This window comes from Bos indicus x Bos taurus, chromosome 5 (assembly GCF_003369695.1).
Source record: "Bos indicus x Bos taurus breed Angus x Brahman F1 hybrid chromosome 5, Bos_hybrid_MaternalHap_v2.0, whole genome shotgun sequence".
Lineage (NCBI taxonomy): Eukaryota > Metazoa > Chordata > Mammalia > Artiodactyla > Bovidae > Bos > Bos indicus x Bos taurus.
In genome coordinates, this window is record NC_040080.1 from 52,450,471 (window position 1) to 52,474,850 (window position 24,380).

The following is a 24,380-nucleotide window of genomic DNA, read 5'->3' on the forward strand; positions in this document are numbered from 1 at the left end:
TTTGAGTACATGATTTCACTCCTAAAACTATTGATAATCATAAAGAAAGGGAGGAGTTAAAATATAGGCCAACTTTACTCCTTTTTAGCAAATAACAGTTTAAAAACAGTTTGATGGAGGGGACTTCCATTGTGGTCTATTGGTTGGGACTTCGCCTTTCAATGCAAATGGTGTGGTTTTGATCCCTGGTAGGGGAGCTAAGATCCCACATGCCTCAGGGCCAAAAACCCAAACATAAAACAGAAACAATATTGTAACAAATTCAATAAAGACTTTAAAAATCATCCACATTAAAAATAAAAATTTTAAAAATAAATAAAAAGTTTGATGGAGATTGAAATTCATGTAATACAAATATCTTAAGTTAATGGGCCAAGTTTTTTTTTTTTTTTTTAAGGGCTTTCTATGTGCATTTACTTTAAGTAAATTCCAAGCAATCCTAAGAAGTGGCTACTATTACTCCTATTGCAGAGGTAGTTACGGTACTTACCCAGAGGTAAAGAAATTTGGCTAGGGTCACATGCCAGTAAGAGGGGGAGTTGGAATTCAAGCCAAATTGTCTGATCCCAGGGTGGTATTGCTTACTTACTCCTCTTGGAATAATTTGGAGTCTTTCATTTGTTTTTGCTTTCTTATTTGCTCCAGAAATGTGAAAATATGCAGCTCAACAGTAGGAGCTTTATAAATAAAACATAGCTATATATTTTTAAATGATTAAAGCTGGAAAGTTTAATGTGGCACGGAGCCACTTGTTTAGTGGAAGTAAAGGGAACGCGATTCCCGGCTCTGGTTGCAAAAACCCTGCGCGCTTTGCAGCGAGTGGTGTCTGGCTCGCCGCCCATCTGTGATGTTGACGGTCCAGGGAAGACCGATCCAGACTGCACTCAGGGAAAGACAGCGAGGGAGCTTGCACCGAAGCAAGAACGGGCCATGGAGTCTTGCAGTCCAAATGTCATCTGCTTGGGAAAAGCCACACGTTGGTGTTGCAATATTTTAAGGGATGCGCAATATTTTAAGGGATATGCAATATTTGAAGCTGGGGTGAAGGCTCACTAGTCTGACAACTTGTTAAACCTGAAGGAGAGGACTGTATCTTTAGATGGAATCTGAAAAACTAACACCGGAGCTCGGTGGTCGACTGAGAAGGACCGCTGTGCTTGTGGCAACATTTACAGCGACACAAGGCGAACACGAGGTACTTTCAGCACCAGGAGGCAATCGCCGCACAGATCCACCCTGTAGCTCGGGTGTCGCCCTGGCCCGAGGCTTCTAACCTTGGTTTACCCTTCTTAAAAATCGAGGCGCAGGCAGCTGCACTCAGGCTGGTGAGACGCTTCCACGTGGGGGGAGGGAGGGGATTGAAAAAAGAGGGCGGGCTAAGAAATCACCCTTCCCAAAGCCTGGGGAAAACACCGCGGGAAGCAACTCCGCACAGACCTCAGCAGCAGCTCACTCGGCCCTAGTCCCTGGAAGCCCCAGCCGAACTAGGAGGCCACTGGACGGCTAGGATAGCCCCGCAGGACCGGCCCGCCGCAGCCTGCAGCCGGTTCTGCAGGCTGGCACAGCCTCGGCCACCGGGCGCGTGGGGCGGGGTCGGAGGCGGGGCCGGGGCCGGGGCGTGGCCGCGCCGGGAGGGCGCGCGGGAGGCGCGGAGGGAGGGTGTCGTGCCGAGGGAAGCGGCCCGCGGCGGAGGGAGGGGAGGCCGAGTCCTGGAAGCGGAGCTCCGCGCTGGGACTGGTTCCTTCGCAGCCATTTTCTGTCCAACCAAACAGCCGATTGGAGACGGGAGCCAACCAGGGCTGCATTGGAGGTTTGTGTCTCGCTTCGGCCAATGATCGCTCCTAAACCGACTCCACTTTAGCTCGAATGAAATGTCCGTCTCCTCCCGGCGCCGTCCCCGCCGCCAACGCCGCCGCGGCCGGGGGCACTCGCCTCCCTCCTGCCCACCCGCCCTCCCGCCTGGGCCGGGGCCGGGGCCGGGCGGGCGCCTGCGAGGCCTGTCCCGCTGCGGGCCCGGCCGGGGAGCGGGCGCGGGGCCGCTCCTCGGCTCTTTGTGCGCCGGGCCGAGGAGTGGCGGGACGCGGGCCAGGCCGCCTCTTGCTCGCCGCTGCCGAGCTCAGGGCCCGAAGCCGAGGAGGGAGCACCGGGGCACCGTCGGGCCCGCTCTCGGCTGCGTCCCGACCGGCTCCATTTTGTGCGGAGTGCCGGCCGTGGGGGCGGGGGACGCGGCCGGGACCCCCGGCCCGGATCCTGCCCCCACCCCCGGGCCTGGCCCCCTCGCGGGGGTTCCCGGGGACGCCCCCATTTGCGCCTGTCCGCCCGCCCGCGGGGGCACGGCGGGGCCGGGCCGCTTTGTCTGCTGCCCCGGCACCCCGGGCGCCGCGCGGCGGGCAGGCGGCGGGCGTTGGGCGCGGGCCCGGGCCCGGGCCTGGGCCGGGCGAGTCGGGGGGATGCGCGCCAGGGAAGCCCGCGCGGCGCGGGCGGGACTGACAGGTCGGCCGAGCGGGCCGGGGGGCCGGGGCCAGCCCGCTTACCTTCGTAGGGGAGGAAGCCAGGTCCCCGGGAGGAAGGAGTGGATTTCGTTTCCCCGCAGTCTGGTTTACGCGTAAAGAATGCAGCCATCTGGCGGCTTGCGGTCCCTGGACTTGCCCCGAAGGTGGGAAGGAAGCTTTCCGGATTGGGCTAAGGTTTTAATCTTTGGTGGGAGGCGGGGAGGATGTGCCGGGCCTTAGGAGTAGTAGTCTCCGAGAACAAAGAATTACGGGGCACCCACAAGTCGTAATCTTGCCTAGAGTACTTTAATGAGATGATTTAAGCAAGGTTAGGTAATGTAAGACTTGGAAAAAAAAAAAAAAAAAGAATAGCATCCCTCTTAACCTGCGTGGACTCAACGGTTCGTGCCACGAATTGCCGGGATGGTTTCCGCTCTCTGATATGGAAACTAATCAACAATGTGAAGTGATGAGGTAACCTGATCAATGTAAGTGGTACTAACAAATAGGAATTTTACTTGTAAAATAAAAAGTTTAATCCCAATACCTCAAAAGGCAATTATTCCTTCCTCACATTGCTCCTGTAGTTTAATTTAGGGATTGCATTGATGCAAAACTCGGGTCTTGATGCCAGAGACTGGAGGGTGGAGGAAGAGTCTGCTGCTTTTCTTGGATACAAATTTGCATTTCTTTAAACATTAAACAGATGTATGCATTCCCTTGAGCTTTCACATATATCATAACCTGCCTTTAAGAAAATATATACCGTATGCGGTGATTGTGTTTTTAATATACCAAGTCTAAATATATACTGACTCAACTATTTGGGTGAGCGATTGTAGTGAGGTGTGCACCCCCTCCCCGAGCAAAATACATAAATATATACAGCTCCTACATTTTAAGTGTTCTTAAGATTCTCCCCCTACCCTCCTCCAGACTCCCTTTGAAAAATAACACTTAAAGCTACAAGGAAGGAATTTTCCGGGCAACTATAGGTTAGAAAGAGGACGTTATCTGAAAAGAAATTAGAAATTGCTCTTAAGATTATAGCAGAGTAGACAGTGCCAGCCAATCTTGCTGCCTAGACCCTTGTAATGGCATTTTAAAATTCAATTCAGTGGTTACGATTTTTTCTGCTATTTACTAGATTTCATGCTTGAATGCATATCCATATTTTTTATTCCTTTAAAAATTAACACTGAAAGGGTGTGTTTTTGTCCCCCTCATTCTCCATTTACTTGTTTTACTTGAGAAAAGGAAAAGCAAATGAGAAAGATTGTAACGTTGTAGTTGATGCCAGTTAATTCAGCTATTTATGCCTTACAGTGAGAATGAAGTGCTTTCCAAATGCAATTTTAGTCCAAAATGGTGGTGCCTTAAAATGATAAATAAAGGTTTTAATTGATTTTGTTGTTCTCTGGGCAACATTCGTCTTCTCACTATAATATGGGATGTTTAAAAGCATATATTCTGAGATAAATTTGTCTCCCCCTTGAGCTTTTGGACCCTAACAAAGAAAACCCTCAGCAAAAAATTAAGTTGATAAGTCTGGGTGTTGGTGTTTTAAATAGTTTAGATACGTGATGTGATTTTTTTTTTTTTTTTTTGGTCTCTTGCATATTATATAATTTGGTGTGTTGTGATGAATATTTATGATGAACATGACTAAATATATGTTGGAAAAGCAATATCTCTCCCCAATGGCATTAACTTTTTTGTAAGTTTTCCAAAATATATCTTCCAATTTAACAAACATTTATTGGGTGCTTGCATTTTGCATCATTTTATTGCCATATATTACATTAAATAATAGTAGGTAAAATTATACATGCCTTTAAAACTTTTACTAGGAAGAAAGCCTATGGGCTATACCTTTTTTTTTTTTTTAACTACTAATAGATGTTTATCTTCTAGGGTGAAATTGGGCAGAGATTAGACACCTTTTTTAGGCAGGTGTTCTTGAGTACCACTGACAACACGGTTCTCGCGTATTTCATGACAGTAAGTATGTTTTATCATTCTGGTTGTTAATTAGATTTGAACTGTAATTAACTGAAAACAAAATTATAACTGGTTTATACTGGAGATTCCTGCTAGAATGAGTGCCTTTCCCCAGATAGTACCTCTCCCCATTCCTGTTGCTTCCTTCTTCTCAGTGACCTGCATGTCTTAAGTATTTCCTCTGGGCCGCAGGGTTAAAAGTTGTCCCATCTCAGGTGGCTGGCTGTTTAGCTGGCAGGGCTTTAGTCAAATTGAATATTTAGAGGCAAGTTATGTGTGGAACAGAAAATGCTGGTTCTAAGGGTAGCACAAGTGAAAAGAGAGGTGTGGTGGGCTGGGTAGCTGGGAATGTCACAGAAGGAACTAGTAGGGCTGGAACTGAGCCTTGAAGGATGAGTAGGGCTGGATAGGTAGACGTTGTCGCCAGAAGTTGAACCCTGAAGGCAGGGCTGAGTGACTTTTGTTGGTGGCAGGGAAGTGGATCTGCATGGTGCAGGTGGGGATCTCACAGGGTAATCTAGTGAAGAGATACCACTTGGCCTGTCTGAATACTTACTTTTGAATGGGATACTATGTCTGTGACATGAGGCATGTCACAACTTCCTTGAGACAGGATTACCTCACTCATTAAACAAAAGAACTGTACCTGGTGATCCATAAATAAGGTTTTTTAGCCCTGAAGAGAGTTGAAAATCAGTTTTCAACTGGTTTAGTTTAGTTAGGTTTAAGAAGGGAATCACTCATGTAAAGCCATGAAAACTAGGTTTGGATTTGACATGGAAGACTTTTAGAACCATCATAGGTTCAAGAGCTATAAAAGCAATGTTTCAGTGACATTAGTCTTAAAACATTATGTACCCAAGTAGCTTGGATTGTAGTCCAGTGGAAAGAGAAAAGGAAGGGCATATCCAGAAAACATTTAAAAAGAGGTCACAGATTAGGTAGAGCTTGGAGGAGATGGAAGAGCCTAAGATGACACTGGATAATTAGCCTGGAGGAATAGAGAGATGGCATTGTTCTTAATGGAACAGTTCAAAAGGAGCTCCCCTCCACTGCCTCCCTGCAAGGGATGGGGAAGTTGAATTTCATTTTCCAGTATCTTAAGTTTCCAGTGGCAGGATAATCAAACATATCTTACAGGCCTGGCTTGCGTGAGTGGCAGTCACGATATGGTTGTAGATGCAGGATTTATGAGCATAGAAGTGATATGTAATGAGTTTATTAAGAAAGTAAGGGAAGAAAGAAAAAATGATTATTGGTTAAAATTAACAGTTAAGTGGGATGGGAGGGCGCGGGGAAGAATACTGCTTTGGAAATGAAGGAGAATTCCAAGCATAAATGTGGGATTAGCAGAAGCCAGCACTACAAAGAATAGTAGAATGGTCAAGTAGGTTGAAGGCAAAATCTCTGGCAACTTTTGTGAGCAGTTTCACTATCTTGTTGGGATGGAAACGCACATGTTACGGAGTTTCAGTTGGAATGAAGAGGGTGTGTAAGGACTGTCAGGGTGAGAATGAACCAGAATGTGTAACAGAATTAAGGTTGTAGGTGTCTGTGTCCTTCAATGTGTTTAATGAGGGAGATTAAGAATGTTTAAGGAAGAATGAAGAAGCTGGTATCAGAGATGAGGAATCATTGTGTTACTCCTTATCTACAGAGATAAGGAACTGATCCAGAGATCAAGTGAAAGGGGTTGTGTGAAAGAGAAAACACTTATGCCTGGGAAGAAGATGAGAACTGTATTTGAAGAGCCAGTAATGATACTAGGTTACATTTGTTGAGTTCTTACTTTGTATCATGCATTTTGCTAAGTGCTTTTTATACAGTACTTCGCTTCATAGTAACTTCATTTTGAAAATGGGAAAGTTAATATTGTCCTTGCTTGAGGAACATCTTTGAATGTTTTCAGTATACAGTCAGTAGACTCAGAATTTAGAGGGGGCAAATTAAAGATATAGGCTTAAGGACTATTTGAAAACCCATCAAGAACAAATACTGTACAGTACTTGGCATATGAGACTCCAGACTTACTCCCATTTAGGGTGCCACCTTTGGCAAGTCATTAGCCTCATATAACTTCTGTTTTCTCACGTGTTTCATTGGGTCATGAACATTGCATAAGATATTTAGAAAGTGTTCAGTAAGTGTTAAACATTAAAAAGAGCACTATTTACACTTTTGTGCAACAAATTATTCAGTTCAGTCGCTCAGTCATGTCTGACTCTTTGCGACCCCATGAATTGCAGCACGCCAGGCCTCCTTGTCCATCACCAACTCCTCGAGTTCACCCAAACTCATGTCCATTGAGTCAGTGATGCCATCCAGCCATCTCATCCTCTGTCGTCCCCTTCTCCTCCTGCCCCCAATCTCTCCCAGCATCAGTCTTTTCCAATGAGTCAACTCTTCACATGAGGTGGCCAAAGTACTGGAGTTTCAGCTTTAGCATCAGTCCTTCCAAAGAACACCCAGGACCGATCTTTAGAATGGACTGGTTGGATCTCCTTGCAGTCCAAGGGACTCTCAGGAGTCTTCTCCAACACCACAATTCAAAAGTATCAATTCTTCTGCACTCAGCTTTCTTCACAGTCCAACTCTCACATCCATACATGACCACAGGAAAAACCATAGCCTTGACTAGATGAACCTTTGTTGGCAAAGTAATGTCTCTGCTTTTCAATATGCTATCTAGGTTGGTCATAACTTTCCTTCCAAGGAGTAAGCGTCTTTTAATTTCATAGCTGCAATCACCATCTGCAGTGATTTTGGAGCCCAAAATAATACAGTCTGACACTGTTTCCACTGTTTCCCCATCTATTTCCCATGAAGTGATGGGACCAGATGCCATGATCTTCGTTTTCTGAATGTTGAGCTTTAAGCCAACTTTTTCACTCTCCTCTTTCACTTTCATCAAGAGGCTTTTTAGTTCCTCTTCACTTTCTGCCTAAGGGTGGTGTCATCTGCGTATCTGAGGTTATTGATATTTCTCCTGGCAATCTTGATTCCAGCTTGTGCTTCTTCCAGCCCAGCGTTTCTCATAATGCAGTGTTTCTCTGCGTAGAAGTTAAATAAGCAGGGTGACAATATACAGCCTTGATGTACTCCTTTTCCTTTTTGGAACCAGTCTGCTGTTCCATGTCCAGTTCTAACTGTTGCTTCCTGAGCTGCATATAGGTTTCAGGTCAGGTGGTCTGGTATTCCCATCTCTTTCAGAATTTTCCACAGTTTATTGTGATCCACACAGTCAAAGGCTTTGGCATAGTCATTAAAGCAGAAATAGATGTTTTTTCTGGAACTCTTTTCCTTTTTCCATGATCCAGCGGATGTTGGCAATTTGATCAACAGATTATTAGTGTAGTTAAAATACTGCCCCATCAAAAAATTACAGAATAAAATTTACTACTTAATCAGCTGACCATTTATTGCACTTAATATTTTAGAGAACAATATTATCAGTTCAACTAAATACTTAGGATAGTTAATTTAATGGGATTTAACTCCTTGTTGGGATTTCTCATTTCCCTTGGATCTAGTGATTTTAGGGTAGTTAATTTAATGGGATTTAACTCCTTGTTGGGATTTCTCATTTCCCTTGGATCTAATGATTGATCATTCTTATCAGTATCCCTTGTGTTCTTTCCTGTTTGCTGTCTGGATGGAATCCACCACTTTAGCTTCTCTGTTCTTATCAAGCTTGTAAGTATCACAGCTGGACCTATTGGTTCCACTAGACATGCCTGGTCACCAGCTTCAGCTGGGCTCCCTTCATCACCCAGCACTCCACTCCCCTTGCTTTTGCATTCTCCAGGGAAAGCCATCTGTCTCCCCAGCTGTAAGAATCCCAGCGTTATCCTTGGTTTTTGCTCCAGCTCTTAGTCAGCCACCAAGTCTGCTGAGTTTACCAATGAAAAAGCTTTGTAGTCTCTGCTTCTGCTCTCCAGTGCTGTTTCCTGTCAATACTGGGAAAGTTCGTCATCTGGCCTGAACTCTTGCCCTAAACACAGCATATGGTTCTTACTGGTCTTCTGACCCCATTCTTGCTTTCCTTCCAGTTCATTGTCTACACGGGACTGTAACCAGAGTGATCTTTTTAAAAAGAAATCGGGCTGGCATTCTTCTGTTAAAACTCTAATTTGATTTACTCTTGTCCACAAGGCACTGCTTGACCTAGCCTCTACTTAGCTCATTCCAGGCCACCAGTACTGTGTCTCAGTTTCCTTTGCCTGGAACATTCTTGTCCTATCTTTGTTTGCCTGATTGCTGTTCACCTTTCAGTCTCAGTGTAAATGTCATCTTCTTAAGATGCCCTTCCTTGATTGAGGTTCCTTATGGAGTCAGCTCCAAAAGTGTATCATAAAACATCTTTGTTTTCCTCAGCATTGGGCACTAGCAATTAGTTAATGATTTATAATTATTTAATAGCTATATATAACATTTACTGAGTACTCTTATTGTACTATGCTCATCCCACTTGCCAGTTATTAGCAGGGAATTCAAATCAGATGATCTGATTCCAGAGCCTGTGCCTTGGAAATGTTAATGGGCTGCGCTCCCCACCCCTTCTCCTTGCCCCCAGTTTACGTAATATTTGTCTTCTCTACAAGACAGGACAGAGACCTTGTCTTTGTTGTTGACCTGTTAGGTCATCAGCACATGGTACAGACCTGATAAATACTAGGTGCTTACTTGGTAAATATTTGTTCACTGGCTTACTTATGCTCTACAAACTATTTTGAAATTTTAGTAGGAAGTTTTAGAACTAGAAAAAACCTTTGGGATGTATCTAGCAAGTTACCCCCCTCATTTTTTATACATATAAATAAGAGAATAGCTAGCATATTATAGGCATCAAAGATGAGGCTAATATGTGGAATGGTAAGAGCCTTGGGGATTCAAAGACGGGAACACTAATTTCTGGCTTACAGAATAGGGTAAATCAGATTCAGAAAGATGGATGAACACTGGGATTAAAGTATCAGGCAGGATTTTAATGGTAGAAAAATAGAGGAGAGGAAGACAGGAGTGGTGAAATGACAGAAAAGCTAAGGCTTGCAGAACCAAAGACACACACAACTAAGCGGATGATGTGTGGCTCATCTTCAAAGGAGGGATGGCGAGACGTGATGTCTCCTAAGTACACTGTGTGCCAAAGTCCGTCCTTAGTAGGTTTCTGTTCTTTTTTTAATTCCAACAACTCTATGAAATACTTGTAGAAATATTTTTTGGAAGACTGAGGTTTAGAAGCTAATGCTATTAATTCTGGTGATGATCTTGCTGCTAATTCCAGTTCAGGACAAGATAATGTGACTTAAACTTTTTGCCTTTAATACTTTTTTACATTGTATTTATAAATTAATTAATCTCTTGCTAAGTTGCTTCAGTCGTGTCTGGCTCTGTGCGACCCCATAGACAGCAGCCTACCAGGCTCCCCCGTCCCTGGGATTCTCCGGGCAAGAACACTGGAGTGGGTTGCCATTTCCTTCTCCAATGCATGCAAGTGAAAAGTGAAAGTGAAGTCGCTCAGTTGTGTCCGACTCTTCGAGACCCCATGGACTGCAGACCACCAGGCTCCTCCATCCATGGGATTTTCCAGGCAGGAGTACTGGAGTGGGGTGCCATTGCCTTAGACCATGGTTATTTCAACAGTCTTGCTCAAAAGCTAATTAAAAACCCAGGCTATCTTGTAGACATTGATTTAGCAAAAGATTTGTTACTGCTTCATCCCCCCCCACCTTCCTAAAAAAACAAACTGGATTTGTTTCCAGTTGTACACACTTAAACAACCACTTTGATCCTGTCTCTGGTACCTTAATCTTCCCTAGGGCATTGTAAAAACCAGTAAATTCACAGCTATCCTAATTGAACTTTTTCATGGGTAGTAAATCCATCATCATATCTATTAAAGGCTATTCTCCTAGTATCTTTTTAGCATTTTAGGATCAAAATAGCGTTTTATAATTGGGTAATATTTCATGCATATATTAGCTGTTTAAGGTGGGGAAGGTGAAATTATTATTTCCATTTTGTATAGAAATACATTTAACTGGTAAGGATGCTTGTTTTTAGGGATCAGTGAGAGTCTAAATCCAAGCTCACTGACTATCGTTTACCACCTCTTAGAGGGCACTAAGAAGCATCATAAATAGGTACCCTGTACTTCTACAAATTATTAAAAGTAGGTGAATTCTTTGCTCTGCCCCTCAACAGATGCATCAAATGCCATGTTGTTGAATACTTGGAAACTAGCTTGGTATTTTAGTATTATTTAATAGATAAAAATCCAACAGAGATGGAAAAGAGGTATTGCATAAGGACTCAAATATTGCAGTTAATAACCTCAAGTTTGTGCTAGGTCATGAACCTTGATAAACATTTTGGATTAGGTGTCTCCTTGAAAAACATATATAAATTAGATTTAATTTTGCTATATTTTTTATTCAGATAACACATTCAAAAAATTTCTACCCACAAATAGCCAATCCCTTATTGTTTTCAATAGTATTTGCAAAGCAGAAAGACTTCTAGGATTTGCCATGTTGGAATGGAGACAGTTCAGGACTTATGGTTTTAGTTTTTCTTCCTTCCAGATTCTCCTTCTTTTACTTCTGAGCAAAATTAAGCAGGGTTCTTATTTTGTTTTGTTTGAACTTTTTATTTTGTACTGGGATGTGGCCAGTCAACAATGTTGTGATAGTTTCAGGTGAACAGCAAAGGGACTAAGCCATACATATAAATAAGCAGGGTTCTTTTATTTTTATTTTGCCACACTGCATGGCTTGAGGAATCTCAGTTCCCTGACCAGGGATTGAACCAGGGCCATAGCAGTGAAAGTGCCAAATCCTAACCACTAGACCACCAAGGGACTCCCAGGGTTCTTTTAAAATACTCAACACTCATTTTTGTCTGTGGTTATACAGGCACCCCACTCCAGTACTCTTGCCTGGAAAATCCCATGGATGGAGGAGCCTGGTAGGCTGCAGTCCATGGGGTCACTAAGAGTCGGACATGACTGAGCGACTTCACTTTCACTTTTCACTTTCATGCACTGGAGAAGGAAATGGCAACCCACTCCAGTATTCTTGCCTGGAGAATCCCAGGGACGGCGGGGCCTGGTGGGCTGCCGTCTATGGGGTCACACAGAGTCGGACACGACTGAAACGACTTGGCAGCAGCAGTAGCAGCATAACACTTTCATATTTTAATATGCAGATCTCCAATCTCCCTGACCCCTCCTTTTCTTTTTTTCTGTATAAGTCAAAAGTCTGGGAGTAGGGGGTAGGGAGGAGTGAAAATGAACCTTTCAGTTCCAGGGGATGAGCTTGTTCAAAATGTGGGTATACTTTTGGGCTGCTTGGGTACAGAACTGTGCAAGAAATCCATGTTTCTTATACCAAACAATAGTTTGAACCAGGACATTGTCTCTGTAGAACTTCTGAGATAGCAAAGAAAGTCTGCAGCAAGAGCAAAAATGCTCGTGTAGGAATACACCTGGCTTTAGCAGGAGATCTGCACATGCTGGATATAGGTGACTTCCAGGTGACTCACTGACAAGCTGATTTTGGCTCTTCTTGTTATTCCAGGGATAAATTAGGTTGTAAGTCACGCTTGCCTATACGGTATTTGAGGATTATGCAATTGAAAAGAAAGACGTGTGTTTTAGATTTATTTCCCTGTAGGCTTATCACTTAATGGAGTGTAGGTAGGAGAATCTTGAATCGTTGGCATATGATTAAAAGGTTTCCAAAACAAGAAGTGGAAATGTTTTCCTTTAGTAAACACTTTAGTAAATGTTTCTTTTAGTAAACATTCCATAGCTTAAAGCTATGTAAAATTGACTCATCCTATAACAGTTTATGAGCACTGAATCTATTATGTAGTTTTTTAGATAAATTTTATTGAAGATGATTGAAAAGCTTTTTTTTCTTGTAGATGGATGGTGACAGTTCTACCACAGATGCTTCTCAACTAGGGATTTCTGCAGACTATATTGGAGGGAGTCATTATGTTATACAGCCTCATGATGGTAAGAAAGCCACAATTAGAAACACATTCACAAGTAGGAAAAATGAGAAAGTGGAAATTTTATTGATGTGATTACTTTTGTCTTTACAGGAAAATTTGAAATCTTTTGTCACAGTTCAGTGTTCGTCTAAAAGGTGTACTTGCTTATTTTTATTAGAAATAGTTTTCAAAAGAATGATGGGTTTTAGAAAAGAATTCTGTAATAGTATGCTTTTTTAAAGCTAGTACAGTTTCTTTAATTTGTTACTGGTTCCCTACTTCAGTTCAGTCGCTCAGTGGTGTCCAACTCTTTGCGACCCCATGAACCGCAGCACACCAGGCCTCCCTGTCCATCACCAACTCCTGGAGTTCACCCAGACTCACGTCCATCGAGTCAGCAATGCCATCCAGCCATCTCATCCTCTATCATCCCCTTCTCCTCCTGTCCCTAATCCCTCCCAGCATCAGAGTCTTTTCCAATGAGTCAACTCTTCGCATGAGGTGGCCAAAGTACTGGAGTTTCAGCTTTAGCATCAGTCCTTCCAAGGAATACCCAGGACCGATCTCCTTTAGAATGGACTGGTTGGATCTGCTTGCAGTCCAAGGGACTCTCAAAGAGTCTTCTCCAACACCACAGTTCAAAAGCATCAATTCTTCTGCGCTCAGCTTTCTTCACAGTCCAACTCTCACATCCATACATGACCACTGGAAAAACCATAGCCTTGACTAGACGAACCTTTGTTGGCAAAGTAATGTCTCTGCTTTTGAATATGCTATCTAGGTTGGTCATAACTTTCCTTCCAAGGAGGAAGCGTCTTTTAATTTCATGGCTGCAATCACCATCTGCGGGGATTTTGGAGCCCAAAATAATACAGTCTGACACTGTTTCCACTGTTTCCCCATCTATTTCCCATGAAGTGATGGGACCAGATGCCATGATCTTCGTTTTCTGAATGATTGTATATGAAAAATTCTTATTCAATTGATAGAGTAAACTAGTTCTTTAGTGGGTGGGTGCTAGCTATTAATAATATTTCCAGTACTTATGAGCATATGTAGTTTTATTTTTTATTCAATATTAAGTATTAACTGTGTATTAGAATGGCAGCATTATGTTGGCCTGTTAGAAATAATTTGCTTTTGTGGCATTCTGATGAGTAGAATTAAAAAATACTAAGATGAAGGTAGTTGACGGTGGGTGATTGATTATTTACTTCATTTTTAAACAATTCAAACAAGTTAATTTTGATAACATTTTAAAATTGAATCAAGTACCTTTCTTATGTAACATATATAAAAGAATGGGAAGTTTACTTTCAGGATACTGCATTTAATCATAAAAGGATACTTGTACTGTGAACACTTCAGTTATATCTACATCTGTATAATTTGAAAATTTACTTTTTGTAAGAAGATTATATTACCGCTATAGCTTTGTTCAGAAACTATTACTACCTTAGTAATAATCCAATTGGGTCAGTAATATTCACGTCCAGTTTTTCTGTCCTATATAAACTTGGCTTTGGATAAACATACATCCTCTTAATACATCCTCTTAGCTATATGCATGGAGCCATAGATCAGTCTCTTATGTTTTATAGCTAAGTTATGTAACAAATATTTATTTGTTCAACAACCTCCTCTGTTGAAGCTGCTTTACCAAATGGAAGAACATAAAGCTGATACTGGGCCTCAGCCAAAAGCTAAGAGGAGAATGAGAAATAAGAATTACAGAATGTGTTAGAGAAGAGACAAAGAAGCACATGTGATATTTTGTGAGAGAGATCGCTTCTGAAGGTGCAGTAGAGACGTATTTGAGCTTTTTGGAGAGTTAATAGGCAGAGTTGAGGATAAAAGTATTCTAGGCAGTGGGTTTGAAATTAATGAGGATATTTATTCAGTATGGCTGTGGGAAACTTGTGTAAAGACCTGCCATTTTAATCCTGAAAAATAATTAGGAGATGAATCAGAATGTATCCTAGGTTGTTTCAGGGTAGTCTTCTCTGTCTTGAAGTAAAAATTATGAGAACCTATAAACCTGTTATTTTCCTTTAGATACTGAGGACAGCATGAATGATCATGAAGACACAAACGGTTCAAAAGAAAGTTTTAGAGAACAAGATATATACCTTCCAATTGCAAATGTTGCAAGGATAATGAAAAACGCCATACCTCAAACGGGAAAGGTAATGCAGAGGAGAAATTTAACTAGGTTTTATTTTTCAGGGGTGAAGAGGGGGAAAGTCAAACTACATGAACACAGTTCATGAATGTAGTTAGCTATTGATTTCAGTCATTCAGCCTTTCAGCAGAATACTTAGTTCAGTGGTACACACTTGGTTACTGAGCAGTGTTCCAATTTCAGTTCTCTTATATCCCCCAAAGCTCCCCCTCCCCCACTTGCTGGAAGCAGATAAAACAGAATTAAGAATCATTTTAAAAATAGGTACATTGTTAGAACTATCAGGTTTGGGGTCTGTGAAGTTGTAACTTCTAAAATGTTGCATCAAAATTGGATCATGTTGGACTAATGGATATTCCGCCCAAGTCTATATATCTGGAAACTCTGTCTATAATTGTAAATGTTAATATACATTTAAATTTCAGCTGGCATGATTTTTAAAAATTTTTATTTATTTTTGGCCATGCCCCATGCATGGCATGTGAGATCTTAGTTCCCCACCAGGGTTTGAACCTGTATCCCCTATGATAGAAGCCTAGAGTCTGAACCACTGGACCACCAGGGAAGTCCTTGGCATGATATTTCTAAGTTGTTTTGTCTCATAGAGAAACAACCATATAAATAGTTAACCTATAACAGCTTTAAAAACTTATTGTCATTCTGCTTATCACTTGGTCTGAACTGAAGTCCACACTTTTTATATTGTTTTACATTGCATAATAAGCTTTCTCTCATTTTATTGTAGCTTAGAAAATACTTAGGAAAGTAATAAGGCTTACAAGGAAGTATATTATTAAATTATCTTGTTAGATGTTGCAATCTGAGTGGTCCTCCTGTGTTAAGGGGAAAGAAGCACAGCTGCTACTGACTGCTACCTAAGCAGGCCCGCGCCACAGGTACTGTGGCCACAGCCACCTGTGGTTACTGAGCACTTGAAATGTTGGCTGGTCTGACTTGAGATGTGATGTAAATATAAAACATACCCCAGATTTTGAAGGCATAGTATGAAAAAAAGAATAAAGATACCTCAATTTTTAAAATGTTTTTTATTGACGTATACTTCAACTTTTAAAAGGATTCTATGTTTAAATGATAATATTTTGGGTTTATTTGGTTAAACAAAATATATTAAAATTAATTTCATCTTTTTTTTTTTTTTTTTTAGCGTAGCTGCTAGAAAATCTAAAGTCCTGTATACAGCTCACATTATATTATCTTGCTTGACTGCATTTATGCAGTAACTCTTTGTTATTTTTCTCCAGGATGTAAAATAGGCATGGAGGTGAAAGTGTGTTTCAGGAAGGATTTGGTTATTGCTGTTAGACGTGACTTTGGAATTGCATGGTTTACTCTATTACAGTTTCACTTTGAAACCCTAGATCGCCTAGTGAAGAATTGTTTTTATAATGAGATGACAGGTGTGTGCTTCTTTTGGTAGGCTTTTTCATAAACTCAAAACCTATTCCTGACACTTCGTGTCTTTATTAATAAAAATGTCACTAGATGTCATTATTTCACTCCCTTGTAAGCCTTACACAAACTTATTTTGTTTTTAAAAACTTTCTGGTGTCCTCACTGGTGGAAATGCCACGGCAGAGAAGCAGGACTTGAGTCTAGCCCACAGTACACTCCAGACATAACAGGATTGATTTTCTTGAGCATTTGGTTAGTAAGAATTTTCATCTTTATTGGGTAATAGAGTCATCTAGTGGTTGCTTTTGTACCTAAATTCTGTTTTCTGTGAATAGCTGTCAAAGCCTCTCTCCTTGTATTTGAGTTTTCAGTCTCACTCTGGGGGTTTGAATTTTGATAGCATGCATTATTCAGTGTTACTAGCAGATATTTTTAAAGATTAAAGGTTAACAGTCATTAACTGAAATTTATATTCTTCTGAATAGCCTTTTATTTTTGCAGGTTGTTAGGAAAGTGGTGATTATATGCCCTGCAGATTTACCTTTGATTTTTCTCCTCAGATTGCAAAAGATGCCAAAGAATGTGTTCAAGAATGTGTAAGCGAGTTCATCAGCTTTATAACATCTGAAGCAAGTGAAAGATGCCATCAAGAGAAACGGAAGACAATCAATGGAGAAGATATTCTTTTTGCCATGTCCACCTTAGGCTTCGACAGTTATGTAGAACCTCTGAAATTATACCTTCAAAAGTTCAGAGAGGTAAGTAAAGTGTCTCCCATTATGCTTTTAAGAAAATTAAGGTACACTATTCCCTTTAACTTTTTAAACATGTGAATCATTTCTCAGAAGTATGTAATCACTTATATTATTGAACTTACATAGTAAGTCCTTTCTTCTTCCCTTTGTTTATTACTAATGGCAGCATAGTTATATAATGACTAAAAGAGCATGGACTCTGGATTTACACCACCTGGATGCTGAACTCCATGACCCTGGGCAGACTAAGTACTTTAGGCCTTGGTTTCCTGGTCTGTAAAGTGAGGCTAATAATAGGACTTAAGACAAAGTAAAACAATCCATGTACAACCCTTGGCCTGGCACATACTGAATGGTCAATAATGTCATTAATACCACATGCTGTTAGTGTTACTAATTTTAAAGAGGTAGTATCTCAGAGCTTGGGGCCGTTTAGATAAAAAGATAGGGAACTACAACTATATCATTTTCTTATATTAATTAAATTTTTCTATATCTCATGTTTGGTTTTATTTTGCCTATGGTATGAATTTGTGAAAATGAATTGAGATCAGCATATTTTTAAATTCTACACTCCAACTTGGGTGTCAGATTCATACTACTCTCAAAATATTTTCTTAATGTCTTTAGTGTTAGAATCCCATTAACTTTGTGATATCTGTACAAAATGACTGGAGTAGGAAGAGAATATGTTAATTTTTTACAGAACTTTTCCAGATCTTCAGCATCATTAGATCATTAGAACCTGAGAGTGGACAGACACTTAAGTGGTCTTTGATCCAAACTGTAATTCTGATTTAGGAATTTTAAACTCCCAGCTGGCCAAGAGATGTGTATATAGTTAAATGATATTGGGATCACTTGTAGTAGATTTGCAAGCTGAGTATATTTTGCAGACTACTTCATCTGTAATTGGACTTTTCCTTTTGACGTAGTGTCGAATTAGAATAACTTCTTTTTACTCATAAATATTTTAGATTTTCTAGGTCATTACTAACACTGTCTTGTGATGACTACTGCATATATAGCAGTTAGCATTTTGAAGGACCTCTCCATATGTTATTAACCAGAAGTGTTAATAGTTTTATAATAATAGAAGCTTCTAATTCTAGGAACTAAGTAAGCATTCTTATTTAGGAAGTAGGTTTTTGTTGCTGCTGTTGTTTTGAGTACAAGTGATTACTGTTTCATTTCCTTCCCCAGGCTATGAAAGGAGAGAAAGGAATTGGTGGAGCAGTCACAGCTACAGACGGACTAAGCGAAGAGCTTACAGATGAGGCATTTAGTAAGCAGTGTTATGATACATTTATGCAACTAAATTGTTGGCAGTGATTAACAGGATATGTCTTTAGTGGAACTTTTGGAATATTAGCACTGTGTGTTTTGACATAGCACTATTTTGAACAGTTCTTACTAGTTCATGCCCTTATATTTGAAGTCTGTGAGGGATAAGTGTGTACATTTTAATTATGCAGAGATTATAATCTTTTACCAATAGTTCTGATTTCCATAGTCCCTAATTTTTTATTTAAGATTCATGAGATAGGAATATTGAGAATTGTTTACAATATTAAATCTTGCAATTTAAATAAATTTGAACTGAAGGTTTCTTAAAAATTGAGACATTAGGCATTGGTGAAATAAAAGGTCTATGGTGACTATATTTCTCATGTAAAATTTATATGTATATATTATATATTTCTCATATTTAAAATACATACTGCTTAGTTATATAAGTGTTGTTCTCAGCCAAGCCTAAGCCTAGAGTTTAGGTGTATTTATGAATCAGAAACTTAATCCATCTTTTATGCACATGAGCAGTTAGTACACTTCAGAAAACTGAAAAAATGCTATAGGAAAAAATGTGCTTTTGGGGAAACTTTTTTTAAATGGAAAATCACCCAGCCTTAAGATTCAGGTCAAGAAAGCAGATGCACTTCTTTGCCTACTTTAGCATTTGTTTGTTTGTCTTTTAGCTAACCAGTTACCAGCTGGCTTAATAACTGCAGATGGTCAGCAACAAAATGTTATGGTTTACACAACATCATATCAACAGGTACTGTACTTTTTTTGTATTTTAAATTACTTAAATTATATTCATTTTTTTTTTTAATCACAGTTAACATCAACATAATTATTAAGAACTGGATAAAGAGGGTTGTTAAAAACCATTTTCTCAAAATATATAACTGTGTATAGTATTCTTTTACGGTTACAGATATGTACACAGATGTTCATTTAGTCTGTCCTTCATATCCACGGGTTCCACACCATGGATTCAACCAGCTGTGGATCATATGCCGTCTCCAATCTGTCGTTGGTTGAATCCGCAGATGGAATTTGCAGGTGCAGAACCCATGGATACTGAAAGCTGACTAAAGGACTTGAGCATCTGTGCATTTTGGCATCCACAGGACATTCTGGAACCAATCTGCCGTGGATATTGAGGGAATGAGTGTATTCACACAGATTTCTATAAAGATATACAAGAGATTATTGAAGTAGCTCCCTTAGGTAGAAAGAATGGAGATTTGAGATGGGAACTAGTCTTATGTTTCATTGCCTTCTGTTTTTATTCTTTGAATGTTATAGTATACATGCTACTTTTAAACTATTTTCTTTAATTATGCTCAATTTAAATTTTCAAATCTTAGATTTCTGGTGTTCAGCAAATTCAGTTTTCATGATCTGAAGAAATGATGGAACGGAGAGTATGGAAAAACAAGTCTGTATACAGATTCTGGAACAGAGACATTAGAAGGAACTGACTGGTGAAAAGATGTCTCTTTGTATATTAAATAGCTGTAATGTAGCTTCCCAATGCTTGACTAATTGAGGTGTTAATTCTGACTTGAGAATCTTTTTCATGAATGATTTTAAAGAAAAATTTGGATTTTAAAGGTATTAAAATATTTTTGTTTTGTACGAGAGTTTGTTGCTCTGTATGACTCCTGTATGCATTGTATATTGCAATTTATTACTGTCAGAGATTTGTAGACAGTTTCTTATTTTCATATTGAATCATGTTACTTTTGTAATTCAAGTAAGCAGCTGGGTTAATTCATGATGTTTGCCCTTTTAATAAAATATAAGGGTAGAGTTCATTTTGAATGCAAGTTGCCTTTATTATAAATTTGAGTTTGTCTTGGTTATATAATATCTTGCATGATAACCTAGCTAGCTTTTTAGCATTTGCCATATTTATTAAAAATTAACTTTTTTTGTAAAACATTCATAGCTTAAACAGTACCATTTTTTTTTTAATGTAAGTGAGAGATTAAGTGTGAATGCAGAAGCAACTATTGTCTGCCCTATTCAACTTGGTGCCCGTTAACAGTGTTTACACTGTTCCTTGTGCCTGTTAAGATAGTTTTAGTTTATTGGAGCTTTTGTTAAGACAAGATTTGTTTTCGAGTTATATTATTATGAGTGTTGGAATTCATAAGTTTATTGTAGTCCTAGTGCTCTAGAAATGGTGCCCCTTTCATTTTGTGTATGATTTTTCCAAAGCATATCTTCAAATACTACATAATACCCTCTTCCAGAAGAGGAATTTTAGTCTGATGGTAAATGTCCTCATTTTACCTTTTTAATTGAAATGTCAAGTTTCCTAATATACTATGGGAACCAGGAAATGTCAGACATCATTGTGTGTGTACAGACCTTTTTTGCATGGGTGAGTGAATGAAATGAAGAGCAGAGTGAGTGCTGTGAATGGTATGAAAGAGAAGCTGCCAACTTCTAGTGTGCTGTCTTGATCTTTGCAATAAACTAAATTTAGATAATGTAACTTTGTATAATTTAATAGCACTGCACTTGGGTTGTTGCTTTTTTAAAGTGAGGAGATTTGTATTTTCTCACCTGTTCTTTTTGGTGATAATTTTTTAATCAACAATTGCTCTTGTATAGTTTGCCTAAAAGACACTTTGAGTGACTGTCATCTTGAAAGAACACTCAAATTTACAATGGAGAAGCAATTTCCCAGATATGGGCTGGACAGAAACATTTTCTTTGCCAGAAGGAGGTTTTGAGGGCACAACTGGGATAATCTGAAGTTAATAACTCCCGCTTTACCTTCCCATTTAAAGAATAATCTTCATTACAGAAAATTCAAATAGGCAAAAAAGGGTGGTTAAGCAAAATCAGCCATCATCCTACAATGTTAAAGGTAACCAGTGTTAATATTTTGGTAAATATTTGTCCTTTTACTTTGCTAAATATGTATATTTTTTATAAAATGGGCTCATACTTGCATACTGTTTTGTAACATGCTTTTTTCACTTAACAATATATTGTGAACATCTTTCCCAGGTCATTACGTAAGTTCTACTTTAATTTCTTTATTATTTTGTTGTATAGCTGAAACATAATTTATTTAATCCTCTGTTGGACATTTTGACTATATACATCTTTTCAGTTATAAACAACACTTCACTGAATCTTGTGTACATACATGACTGTTTTCTTCAAGTTAATTCTATTAGCAGAATTGTTGGTTTAATAGATATGCAAAATTAAGGCTTTTGATGCATATATAATTGTATTTTTGAAATATCTTCTATTTGATCCAGGCAGTATATCATTATATAACTGATAAAAGCACTTGATCTTTGGTTATCAGCTTCTTTCTCTAAAGTTTAAAGATTGGGCTGTTTAAGAATCAAGATAAAAAAGGAATTGAACAACTTTAAAATTTACATCAATATATACCAGAGCGAAATTCTAAATTTAATAATTTGCTATTAGTACCGAAACTTGAAAAGGTAAAATTGGTCAACTTTGGGTTATATGGGCTTCAGACTCTGAAAGAACATTGGCCACCTACAGGTGTCAGGTCCATAGTCCCCTCTGATGCATGTGAGAGACAGTGCTGCCTTCTCACCTGGCTATGTCGCATGTAATTGAATGTCGTGTTTTCTCCCTCCCTGGAACTTCTTATGTTAATAAGCTCCTTCTCCAGGGGATTTTCCCAACCCAGTGATTGAACCTGGGCCTCCTGCACTGCAGGCAGATTCTTTACCGTCTGAGCCACCAGGAAGCCCACATAAGCTCTTACATTAACCTGCAAGTTAATGAGTTTTTAAAATAATTGTGTACATACTGCTTTATGAGAATCTAAGAGAGACATGGGTATCAGTGACTAAGTCATAGAAGAAAGGACTTAAGTAGCTTCTATATACCCTCACTACCTCATTGTAATGGAGATGCTCTAGAGTTTTTTTTTAATGCTACCTTCCTAGCGTCATATGCTTGGTTATAATGATGTTTTAAGCTATTTGTATTTCTTTTCCTCTTAGTGTATATTACCTATGCAGTATTTTCCTTTCTTCAAGTTTTCTGGATTGCCTTACTGGGTCACAGGTATACCACTTAACCTTTAATAATGCTAACTGAACACAGATATTATGAAGGCCCAACTAAAAGGATTTCACAGCAGTATCGATTAGGCATGAAAAATTTAAAGAAAGTGTTTTTAAATAGTTTCTACCATTCACCAAGAATGAAATCTTGCAGTGTAAAATTTTCTTGGAAAATATATTTTCTTTTAGGGAAACTTGTTATCAGCAGTCTAAAACAAGACAATTATTTGTTGATTTATGTAGTAAATTATGCTTCTGAGTCACTTAAATGTTACTGGATGAGATTTCTACCAAAAGCCTAGTCTATTTTACTGAAAAAAAATTTTTTTTTAATTTATTATATTTTTGGCCACATACACGACTTGCAGGATCTTAGTTTCCCAACCAGAGATAAGGCCCAGGCCCCTGGCAGTGAAAGCACCAAGTCCTAAACACTGCCAAGGAATTCCCAAAGCCAGTCAATTTTAAATGTATATTTTTGGTCTCCCTGAATTTGACTATTTATAGATTAGTTTATGTAATAATTTACATATACATATATAGCATTAAACTTATAAAGCATACAATGTGCTCTTGAGTGAAAAACAGAACTCTACTTTGTCTTTCAAAGAGCTGTACTACACTGTCTAAAAAATACTCAGTTTTAATTTATGCTTTCTTTTAGAGCTGGAAATGTTACTTTGCTTAATTTCACCAAGCTGAGCTTCCTCTTGCTTCATTCTGTGCTGCCATCCTGGCCCACTGACTCCTTGTGCCCTGTTCCTTGATTCTTCCCACCACCCTGCCATGGCTTTAAACACATAAACTTCCCTCTGTCTAGAACATTCTTTCTCTTCCTCTGCCTGGCTAAGGCCTACTCATCCTTCAGATCTTAGTTTAAACTTCATTAGGAAAGCCTTTAAAACTTGTGTAAAAACTGTACTAATCATCACAGAAAATAGCGCCACCCAAGACTGTATTGTAATAGCCGATATGCTGGCTGCTATAGACTCCTGGATGTTTCTTTCAAGACTGTGCTGCTTTATATACCTGATTTTAAGAATTTTAAAACCAGAAGGCAGAATCCTTTCAAATCATGGACCATAGACGGCAATGGGATAGATTCATATCGCTGGCTTCTGGGCGTCACATTTTGAGATATAAGCTTGCCTATTAATACAGTTACAGCTTTCCCTGACCTTACTCCAAAGACAATTTCCTTTGGCACTGCATATCAAATAGACACCTGTGCAAGGTGATGTACTAGAAGAACTCCTTTGCCAAGTTTAATGCCACCAAGCATGCCACATAAAGTCAGTAAAGTAAGTGCTGGCTGTGTCTGTAGAGACCTAATGGCTATGTATTGGTTTTAGGGGCAGAAATTACAAGTTGATAGGTAATGCTCCATCTTCCAAAAAAATAAAAGATTAAAAAACTCTCACACTACAGCATAAGTTTTTGCCTCTTTTAAAAAGGCATAATTTAGGTCTTCCTTGAGTGTACTCTTAAGTGCAAACGGTAACAATTTTGTGTCTTACTTTTACACCTCTTTTCCAGGGCTTAATTTCAAAGCACATCTGAAAAGACAGTCCTGAACCTTTAAGCATTGGGTAATCAGTGTCTCAGTGGTAAAGAATCTGCATGCCAAGCAGGAAGTGCGGATTTGATCCCTGGGTCAGGAAGATCCCCTGGAGAAGGAAATGGAAATCCATTCCAGAATTCTTGCCTAGGAAATCCCATGTATAGAGAAGCCTCATGGGCTATAGTCCAGAGGGTCGCAAAAAGAATTGGATACAACTTAGTACTAAACAATAAATTGGTTGAAAACAAGTTGCTAGGAACAGACAAGTCATAACAGATAGTGCCTTTCAGCCAGGACAGGTATGTCAAAGGGCCCATTCATGCATATATAATGTCCAATATTAGGTTTATAGGAAACCAAATCCTTTTTTCCAGACCAAAGCAGTCACTAATCAACACAAGTAATATTGGGGCTAATAGCCATTTAAGGAAATGGCAGAGCCATTCTTTACTGTGGAGGAAGAGTGTGACTAAAAAAGTAGTTTTCTATACAATTCCATACTATAAAAGTGCTGTCTTGCAGGACAGTACAATGGAGAGAACAAGGCATCCTGTAATTCTGAATAGACTACAACCTATTATATTTCCTACTTATATTAGGGCAAAGTAAAGCAAATTT

At 39.4% G+C, this 24,380-nt stretch overlaps 1 protein-coding gene and 1 non-coding gene across 6 annotated transcripts; one reads left to right on the forward strand and one right to left on the reverse strand.

The window, feature by feature from the left end:
- Nucleotides 1-1,704: 1,704 nt before the first annotated feature.
- NFYB (nuclear transcription factor Y subunit beta) lies at nucleotides 1,705-20,631 on the forward strand. 5 transcript variants are annotated; one of them, XM_027541928.1, is made up of 8 exons: nucleotides 1,705-1,810; nucleotides 4,407-4,493; nucleotides 12,420-12,513; nucleotides 14,547-14,677; nucleotides 16,647-16,844; nucleotides 18,045-18,126; nucleotides 18,818-18,897; nucleotides 19,496-20,631. In XM_027541928.1, exons 2-8 carry the CDS (start codon nucleotides 4,488-4,490, stop codon nucleotides 19,526-19,528), a joined length of 624 nt encoding a protein of 207 aa, XP_027397729.1. In that variant the 5' UTR covers nucleotides 1,705-1,810; nucleotides 4,407-4,487; the 3' UTR covers nucleotides 19,529-20,631. The 5 variants fall into 5 exon arrangements, with proteins under 5 accessions (XP_027397729.1, XP_027397733.1, XP_027397731.1 ...); XM_027541930.1 differs by lacking the exon at nucleotides 1,705-1,810 and adding an exon at nucleotides 2,469-2,656; XM_027541929.1 differs by lacking the exon at nucleotides 1,705-1,810 and adding an exon at nucleotides 2,663-2,980.
- TRNAE-UUC lies at nucleotides 11,281-11,352 on the reverse strand. Its single transcript has one exon. It is a non-coding gene; the product is annotated as a tRNA-Glu (tRNA).
- Nucleotides 20,632-24,380: the final 3,749 nt, after the last annotated feature.